Source organism: Carassius gibelio, chromosome B20 (assembly GCF_023724105.1).
Source record: "Carassius gibelio isolate Cgi1373 ecotype wild population from Czech Republic chromosome B20, carGib1.2-hapl.c, whole genome shotgun sequence".
Taxonomy (NCBI): domain Eukaryota; kingdom Metazoa; phylum Chordata; class Actinopteri; order Cypriniformes; family Cyprinidae; genus Carassius; species Carassius gibelio.
The window spans coordinates 4139302-4149625 of NC_068415.1; the positions used below are offsets into that span (position 1 = coordinate 4139302).

General features: G+C 40.5%; 2 protein-coding genes across 2 annotated transcripts; both read right to left on the bottom strand.

Annotated features, from left to right (window-relative positions):
- Positions 1–1015: 1015 nt before the first annotated feature.
- LOC127984167 (trace amine-associated receptor 13c-like) lies at positions 1016–2002 on the bottom strand. Its single transcript, XM_052586684.1, has one exon. It carries the CDS (start codon positions 2000–2002, stop codon positions 1016–1018), a length of 987 nt encoding a protein of 328 aa, XP_052442644.1.
- A 6408-nt stretch (positions 2003–8410) lies between these two features.
- On the bottom strand, positions 8411–9397 carry LOC127984163 (trace amine-associated receptor 13c-like). The gene has a single exon (XM_052586681.1). It carries the CDS (start codon positions 9395–9397, stop codon positions 8411–8413), a length of 987 nt encoding a protein of 328 aa, XP_052442641.1.
- Positions 9398–10324: the final 927 nt, after the last annotated feature.

Sequence of the window (10324 nt, forward strand, 5' to 3'; positions counted from 1 at the left end):
GTTGATCTCAGATAGACTTTGTGATTAGACAACATTGCTATCCCACTCAAATTGATGCTTTTTTTGTTGAAATTATTTAAAAAATAAGACAATGCAAGTAAAATAAGACAAAAGTAAAATAAGACTGTGGCGAGTGGGGCGGGGGCGAGAGGCGTGGGAACGAGGAGTGAGGCCAGGTGTAGTGATTGGAGATGAGCTACACCTGCGCCCCACCGCCAGTATCGAGTCCCACGTAGGAGATGGAAGGATATAAAACTGGAGTGACGACCGTGAAGGACGAGAGAGGACCAGGCCTGGGACATTATTTTATGTTTTGGCTTTTATTTGCGCTGTTTTGTGTTTATTTTCAATATTAAAATTATGTTTTGATTGGGCGCCGGTTCCCCGCCTCCTTCTTCCCGATGAGTATGGAGTTTTTATCGTTACAAAGACAATGCATGTAAAAAAATGTGGCTATTGGTTGAATTTGCATTAGGCTTATTTTTGCTATAGAAACTGGACTGACTGCATCAGGTGTTCTGCAAATGTGTAAAAAAGGACCATTATAAGTTTTTACACTTAGATTCCCTTTGGCTTTATTTGATTCACAAACACAAAAGACTCTTATGAGTTGGCTCTTTTAATTAACTGGTCAGTAATACCCAAGTTTTTGGTTTGAATGACTTTAACAAGTGATTTAAAGAAATATTAAAGGCTTTGGATATGTCAGAGCTTTAAATGTGATTATGTAACTTGAGAACATAGGCTTACAACATAGATATAGTACAACATTTAAACACATATAAGGTTTTCCTTACCATAGGTTTTGCTATTTTATCATATTACAGAGGGGAGACTTGAACCTTTACAAACTGGATATAGTGCAATCTGCAAAAATTGAGAAAATACAAAATAGCTGTTTTATAGTCAAGACTCATGTTTAATATAATAAAATAATGTATATTAACCTAGAAAATATAAAAAAGAAACAACAGGAAAAATAGAGAGGAAAGTATTGTATCTTACATTCAGTGAGTTACAGCACATTCATCAGGGATGAATCTTTATTGAACACTTTAAATGTGAAAATTAGTTTTAAGCTTTTCTGAAACCATGGATAGAATAAAGCATAAATGATGGGATTAATGGTGGAGTTCAGGAAGAAAAATATTACAGCAACATTTCTGACATAAAACAAGTCAACATTACTGTATGGAATCACTAAAGAACAAATATAATATGGCAGTAAACACAGAAGAAACACAATGACCAGAATCCCCAGCAGTATCGCAGCTTTTCGCTCTGATTTGTCACTAATTCTGTTTTTGGAGGCTCCTGTGCTGTTGTGAACCTGAAGGGCTCTTATAGCAGTCGCATGTCTCTTAGCAATGACAAAAACATGAGTGTATAATATAATAATGAGTGTACATGGCATAAGAAGCACAATCAGAAGATCAATGAGAGATGAAACTCCATCCATAAAATAAACACATGTTCCTGGACACATGACATTAGTGAAGTTGCCATTAACAAACAGAAGAGTGAAGTTATAAATGAGTGAAAACAACCAGTTAAATAAAGTCGCTATGCAGATCACAGTGGGTGAGATTTTCTCTGAGTAAAGAAAAGGAGAACTTAAAGCCAAAAAACGATCAACTGCTATCAGAGCCACAGTGTGAACAGACACGCTTGTTGCTTGAAAATTCATGAATTTTAAAATCGAACACATCACTGGTCCAGAAGTCCAACATGACTCAATGAGGCAAGACAGACAAAGAGGCATCACAAAAACTCCAACCAGGAGATCAGACACAGCCAAAGAGAGGATGAGGATGTTAGCAGGCGTGTGGAGCTGCTTGAAGTGACTAACAGAGATGATGACCAGCAGGTTTCCACAAACAGTCAACAGAGACACAGCTGCTGCAGCCACATACATAATCACATAGACAGATAAAGAAACAGATCTCTCTGGACACAAATCTTCCTGACAGACATCACTTTGGTTCACTGCTGTTAAGTTCATTGTATCAAGTATTTGGAAGAATCATCCAATCAGAGTATTTGTCCATTTGACCCAAGTCATATGAAGTGCGACATAAAGACCTCTGAAGATGCTGTTGGACTGAAACACTATCATCTCTCCTGGAGGCTACACAATAAAGATGGGCTTCAATTCAGATTGCCTTTTATACACTTGACAAGTTGACTCTTTCCAATATCAGCAGCATCAAGGGAAAAAAGCATACAGCTGGGAGATCAACTGATTTAGAAAACTGTCACACTGAGCTTATACAAAAACATCTGAAATGTAAAAATTAGTAACATTTCATTATACAAACCCAAAAAGTAGGGTAACTGCACAAATTGTGAGTAAAAAAGGAGTGGAATAATTTAAAAATCTCATAAACTTTTTTAAAATTTACAATAGAATAAAGATATATTATCAAATGTTGAAACTGAGACAATTTTTAAATGTCATGCCAAACATTGGGTCATTTTGGATCTCATGAGAACTACCCATTCCAAAAAGGTTGGTACAACTAGCAATAAGAGGACATAATAGTTAAATGTACATATAAGGAACAGCTGGAGGACCGATTTGCAACTTATTAGGTCAATTGGCAACATTATTGGGTATAAAAAGAGCCTCTCAGAGTGGCAGTGTCTCTCAGAAGTCAAGATGGGCAGAGGATCACCAATTCCCCTAATGCTGTCGTGAAAAATAGTGGAGCAATATCAGAAAGGAGTGGCATGGGCATCTTACACATCTGGAAAAGCACCATCAATACTGAAAAGTATATCCAAGTTCTACCAGAAAGACTCGGGAGATAAAATGTACGAAGCATATTTATTGACAACTCAGCAAGCATTGTTATAAATTTCTTTGGCGGAAGGCCCCGTCCATAGTTCGTAATTCGAGGGTAGCGGACCAGCATTTCCTTTCCTGAAGACGAAGGCAGGGGTGCAGCCGACTCCCAAAAATAGGTGGGTTGTGAAACCACCGGACGGGGCCAGCCTTCCCCCCAAAATAAGTAGATGAAGGTATACACACCACATCCTAAGGTTCATGGAAGATATAAAGAGAGTTAACATAATCAGTATTATAAACGTTAGATTAAACCTCATATGCCTATGTTTAATTGAATTTATTTATTTATTTATTATTATTATATTTTATTAATTAGCCACATTAGCCAGACATAAGCAGCCTCAAAAGATCATGCGGGAATAGCCAGATAGGCCAGACATATACAGGCCTAGATAGATCACCAAAACCATGCCCGCTAATTAATATTCGGTTTAAACTGGAGATATGTCACTACTCTGAAATAAAGTCAGCAGCAACTTCCGTGTCACGTGGACTTTAAGATACCTGCTGAGCATTGAGCTGAATCTTACCTACGACTCAAATGAAAGGGTTCATATACACTACATCAGCTTGATAGATCCAGTGTTCATAATAGCGCTAGTCCAAGAGTAAGCCATGTAAAGATGAGGTGAGAGCAACGGTTCTTTGCATCTGCAGCCATAGAATCCCATTCCAGTACGAAGCATTCAGGAATAGACGCAAATGCAACAATGACTGAATAAACAAAGATTAAAGCATAGGTAAATGCCCAAGCGCCACAAGTGCATAGAACAAAAATGATACTTATAATGCTGTAGACTGATGAAGTGATGGAGGCGAGATGCCGAAAGAGACCGGCAGCCTTGATTGTGTCTGCTGGTCCGGAGAGACTACATACGTACAGGTTCAAGTGAGCGTACAGATGAAATATTTGTTGTTTGGGCCAAAGTCCTTTCAGGTGTTGAGACCCAAGCAGCAGCGACGCGACATCTCGGAAAGCACCGGCGTTGCCAAAACCTTTTTTTTTTTTCATTTTTCTTTTGCTGCGGGTTGCTATTCCTGTCCCGGGTTTGAGGTGACCCCAATAATGTCATATTTAGCCCCTAGAATGTGAATTCTACCGGGAAACCACTTTTGAAACGCGATTGGCTAGTTTTCTTCTTTTTTTTTTTTTTGGCAGTTTTGAGAAAACCTGGCAACCCTGGAAAGCACACTGAACTCTGCCAATGTTTAGCAACCTCTGCCGAGAAAAGCCGAAAGCCTGTATATCATCCAACACGAACGACTGCAGATAGTCACCGTGACACCGAGCAAAGCCAACGATCCCATGTGCATCTTGAGAGGAACGTCAAACTCGCGATAGTTTGCAGGACACAAACTTAACTATAGCAAGTAAATCAATAAACGCGACAGCTTGACAAGGAACAATCGCGTCGGCATCTGCGGTTGTTATCGGCTCGGCATCTGCGAACTCAAACATGGGTAAGTACCGATCTTTTATACTGAAGTATAAAGACGTGATTGGATAATGATGAAGGTAATTAGTGAAGAAGTAATTGAGTCTTCCTGGCAGAACTTAGGCTAAAGCTTTCATTTCTGGAACAACATATGCTCCCACCCAGATGTCGTCTCTTACAGGGAAGACCTTGCATTTTCCAATATGACAATGCCAGACCACATACTGCATCAATTACAACATCATGGCTGCGTACAAGAAGGATCCGGGTACTGAAATGGCCAGCCTGCAGTCCAGATCTTTCTGCCATAGAAAACATTTGGTGCATCATAAAGAGGAAGATGAGACAAAGACATCCTAAGACAGCTGAGCAAATAGAAGCCTGTATTAGACAAGAATGGGACAACATTCCTATTCCTAAACTTGAGCAACTTGTCTCCTCAGTCCCCAGAAGTTTGCAGACTGTTATAAAAAGAAGAGGGAATGCCACACAGTGGTAAACATGACCTTGTGCCAACTTTTTTGAGATGTGTTCATGCCATGAAATGTAAAATCAACTTATTTTTCCATTAAAACTTCCTTATTATTGCATTCTGTTTTTATTCACAATTTGTATAGTGTCCCACATTTTTATGGAATCGGGTTTGTAAATGTTTTATATAATCATCTCTGTTTTCAAGGATCCTTTTGAATATACAATATATGCAAAACACATTTTAATAGGGTACACTTTGTTATCACATGAGGCACAAGGAAGGGCTGACTGTGTCCAACGGGAAATATATACATTGGATCTTCCCAAGGACTTGAACATATTGATGGAGTTAGCATTAAGGGTCGATTCGGGATTGGAACAGTGCTCTCAAGTAGAACAGCGCTCCCAAGCCAGAAGACAACTTGAGCCATTGGGCTTCCTTGTCGAAGACACGGTCAGTACATCCAGCGATCCCGAGCCCATGCAGGTGGGTAGAGCTTGGATTTCCTGGGAGGAGAGGGAGCGTCGATGAAATGAGGGACTTTGTCTTAATTGCTGCGTGGCAGGGCATTTCCTCAATCGCTGTCCGCTAAAAGGACCCAGCCCGGCAGTAGGGAGGAGGCTACTGTCAGGTGGAGCAGCATTGGGGAAATCCACGTCCGCAACTCTCCTTCTGGGAAGATTGCAATGGGCAACCGGTTCTCACAATTGCCAAGCCCTGGTGGATTCCGGACCGGAGGTTAATTTCATGGACTTCTCACTGGCCCATCACCTCTGCATCCCCATCACGTCACTCCACAAACCCATTGCAGTTCACGCTCTCAATGGTCAGACATTACCCACCATCACGCACACCACGGATCCCATCAAGTTGACGGTAGCGGTGATCCACACGGAAACACTGTAATTCCTCCTCCCATTCTCTTCCTCCCCATCGTCCCTATGACTGTGCTATAGACCTTATGCCAGGTAAGTCTCCGCATAAGGGCAAGTTATATTCACTTTCTACTCCTGAAAGGGAGGCCATGGAGAAATATATTTCTGATTCACTGGCTTCCATGTTCATCTGCCCTTCCTCTTCTCCTGCGGGGGCGGGGTTCTTTTTTGTGGGTAAGAAGGATGGATCTCTGGGACCCTGCATTGATTACCGAGGGCTGAACAACATCAAGGTGAAGAATACCTATCCTTTGCCATTGATGTCTTCAGCCTTCGAGAGGCTGCAGGGAGCATCAATATTTACAAAACTGGACTTACGTAATGGTTATCATTTGGTCCGCATAAGGAAGGGGGATGATTGGAAGACAGCATTTAATACCCCCCGGGGCCATTTTGAATATTTGGTCATGCCTTTCGGGCTGTACAACTCCCCAAGCTGTCTTCCAAGCAGTAGTCAATGACGTTTTGAGAGACATGGTAGATCAGTTCATTTATGTCCGGATGACATACTGATATCTTCTTCTTCTCTCCAGGAACACATTCAGCACCTCAGAGGTTGCGAGTGAATGGGCTTTTTGTCAAGGCAGAGAAATGCGTTTTTCACGCATTGTCAGTTAAATTTTTGGGGTACATTGTGTCATCCGAGGGAGTGCGCATGGACCCCGACAAGGTTAAGGCTGTGGTGGATTGGCCAAGCCCAGATTCCCGCAAGGCCCTACAGAGGTTTCTGGGGTTCGCCAATTTTTACAGACGTTTTATTCGTAATTTCAGCCAACTAGCCGTGCCTCTGACAACGTTGACCTCCCCCAGAATGACATTCAGGTGGTCTGGTGTAGCCGAAGCTACATTTTCCAAACTGAAGATCTGCTTAGTTTCGGCTCCTGTTCTTGTGTCCTCTGATCCATCATCCGTCAGTTCGTGGTGGAGGTGGATGGGTCAGAGGTGGGGGTAGGTGCGGTGGTTCCATGGTTCCATGCGCGTTTTATTCCCATCGCTTATCATCAGCCGAACGCAATTACAATATTGGCAACAGGGAATTGTTAGCGGTCAAGCTTGCATTGGAAGAATGGCATCACTGTTTGGAAGCGTCGGGGGTTCCTTTTATAGGTTCCAATGTAGCTTGTCATCCAGGAGTTAATCGAACCAAGTTTTTGGTAAAGCAACGGTTCTGGTGGCCTGGTATTGCTTGCGACATCCGGGAGTTTGTTTTGGCCTGTTCGGTTTGTGCCATGGGTAAGACTTCCGATCACTCCCCAGATGGGTTACCCCAGCTGTCTGTTCCTTCGAGACCTTGGTCACACATCGCTCTAGATTTTGCTACCGCCCTCCCGCCCTCCAAGGGCAAGATGGTCGTTTTGACCGTGGTGGACAGGTTCTCGAAAATGGTTCATTTCATTCCCATGCCCAAATTACCTCTGCCAAGGAGACAGCGGTGGCTGTCGTAGATCACGTCTTTCATTTACATGGCCTTTCCAATGGACGTGGTCTCCGACAGGGGGCCCCAATTTGTATCCAAATTTTGGCTGGAATTTTGAGCAATTTTCAGAGCAATTTTCAGAGCAATTGCCAAACCAAGCGGGCCAACCAGGAACTTGAGAGAGTGTTGCGATGTTTAGTCTCTAAGAACCCTTCCTTCTGGAGTCAGCAAATTATTTGGGTTGAGTATGCACATAACTCATTGCCAGTGTTGGCTACGGGCCTATCTCTGTTTAAGTGTAGTCTAGGTTACCAGCCACCAATTTTTCCCAGTCTGGAATCTGAGGTCGCGGAAGAGAATTACAGTTTATTAAGTCAAATTACAATGCCAACATGAAAGGTGTACATTTGGATCTGCAAGTATATTTTTAACAAATGGATACTTTATTTAAAATATTTTAAATGGTAACAATATAAGTGACTAGTCATATAGCACCTACTCTGATAGTAGGCAATTATTTTTTGTCAAGTAGCTTGCAAAGCCAGTTGTTAAGGGTTATTGATATAAAATGGAACAACTAAGTGATTTTCCAAAAGTATTTATTATTTCTGAATTACAAAAATAAAAAAAAAATGGCAATACAGCTCTCTGTATGCCTTACACATAGCCAGCAAATCAGAGGTTCGAAATACCATCGAGTGTACTCTTAACTATATATGAAAGTAGTTTATTATGCTTTAATGTGCTGATATTGGCAATCTTTTTACTCTAGGAAATTGCTGCAGGGTTGCCAAGTTTGGTAACAAAACCAGCCCAATTGTTACTCAAAATAGCCCTGTCGCTTTCCAGGGGACAATGGCTTTCAAAATCACCTTCAAATGGGATCACATCTTAATCAAAATTGTGTTCCAGGGAAGGTGGCTTACATTTCAGCCCGCATTAGCAGTATATAAGTCTCCATCCATTAAGGTTTTCTATTTTATCATAGTTTTAAAATATTTAATTATGTGGAAACTAGCTGTCCACCTTCTGGGCCTGTGACAAGGATTTCATCTCAATCTGAGTATATGAATTGCATCTGGACAGTAATGGTGAAAATATTCAATATCTAGTTTGTAGTCAAGACTTTAAAGGTTCTGTACATTGTACTTGATGTGACAAAAGAAAAAAAAACACAATATTCTGGTATTATCCCTTATTTACAATCAAGTGGCAAAATGATGAAAAATGCTGAATGTACATCTGAAAAATAAACAACACAAAAAAAGAGGGGAAACATTCTGTATTACATTCAATCACTTAGAGCACATTCATCAGGGATGAGTCTTTATTAAACACTTTCAATGTGAAAACGAATTTTAAGCTTTTCTGAAACCAGGGATAGAATAAAGCATAAATGATGGGATTAATGGTGGAGTTCAGGAAGAAAAATATAAGAGCAACATTTCTGACATAAAACAAGTCAGCATTACTGTATGGAATCACTAAAGAACAAATATAATATGGCAATAAACACATAAGAAACACAATGACCAGAATACCCAGCAGCATCGCAGCTTTTCGCTCTGATTTGTCACTGACTCTGTTTTTGGAGGATCCTGTGCTGTTGTGAACCTGAAGGGCTCTTATAGCAGTTGCATGTCTTTTAACAATGACAAAAACATGAGTGTATAATATTATAATGAGTGTACATGGCATAAGAAACACAATCAGAAGATCAATGAGAGATGAAACTCCATCTATAACATAAAAACATTTTCCTGGACACATGACATTAGTGAAGTTTCCATTAACAAACAGAAGAGTGAAGTTATAAAAGAGTGAAAACAACCAGTTAAATAAAGTCGCTAGGCAGATCACAGTGGGTGAGATTTTCTCTGAGTAAAAAAAAGGAGAACTTAAAGCCAAAAACCGATCAACTGCTATCAGAGCCACAGTGTGAACAGACACGCTTGTTGCTTGAAAAGTCACAAAACTGAAAACTGAACACATCACTGGTCCAGAGGTCCAACATGACTCAATCAACAAAGTCAAATGAAATGGCATCACAGCAACTCCAGTAAGAAGATCGGACACAGCCAAAGAGAGGATGAGGATGTTAGCAGGCGTGTGGAGCTGTTTGAAGTGACCAACAGAGATGATGACCAGCAGGTTTCCAAACACGGTCAGCAGAGACACAGCTGCTGCAGCCACATACAGGATCACATAGACAGATAAAGAAACAGATCTCTCTGGACACGAATCTTCCTGACAGACATTGCTTTGGTTCACTGCTGTTAGATGCATTCTTCAGTATTTGTATGAAACATCCAAACAGAGTATTGTTGCTTGTGAGTATAGGATTTATAGATTCAAATGTGCAATATGTATCTTCAACATCTCTGAATTGCTCATCATCTCAAACAAAGTATGCATTCACTCTTGGAGGTTCCACAATTAAGACACGCTACAATCGATGCTGCTTTTATACACTTGACATGTTGAGTTTTTCCAAGACCGGCAGCATCAAGGGAGAAGAACATACAGCTAGGAGATCAACTGATTTGTTTCATCCAGAATTTTTTTTGTGAAGAGTGATATAATACAATAATATATGAAATTTATGTTGTGATTCTATGCAATTCTACAAAAGAAAATTATTTCTATATGAAAATAAATAAAAAACATGCAAAAGACGCCTGTGGTCTAAATGTACAACCAACAAATGACAGTTCATTGGGTTTCGAAAATGACCTGCTTTTCTTCACTCAAAGATCTTACTGAGAAAAAGTGAGGTTGTCTGAAAAACCCTAATATGGAGATAGTTTTGCCATTTTTTATTATTTTTTATTTAATTAGCACATGCACAGACTGAAGTAGTTGAAGCCATAGGTAAATGTCGAGAGCTACAATTGTAATTTGTAAATAATAAAATTTATTAATTTACTTTTTTTATTTGATTAAAGTTCTATTTTCACCCCTATAGTAGGTGTTTTTTTTCCATCATCATATTTGAGGAAGGGGGGTACAACAATATAATCTTGCTTAGGGCACCCATTTGGCCAGCAGCGGCCCTGAAGGTGTTGTTATACACGTCTCTGGGAATGTGTGCTCTACTACACACACACACACACACACACACACACTGAAGCACGCGTGGTGTTTTCAGCTCTTCACTATATTGACACATGATATATGCTACACATGTGCACGCCAGCGCGCTATGAGAGCATT

What these genes read in the sequence shown, in the direction of transcription:
- LOC127984167 (XM_052586684.1), bottom strand. Translation starts at nt 2,002, where the DNA reads ATGAACTTAACAGCAGTGAACCAAAGTGATGTCTGTCAGGAAGATTTG.
- LOC127984163 (XM_052586681.1), bottom strand. Translation starts at nt 9,397, where the DNA reads ATGCATCTAACAGCAGTGAACCAAAGCAATGTCTGTCAGGAAGATTCG.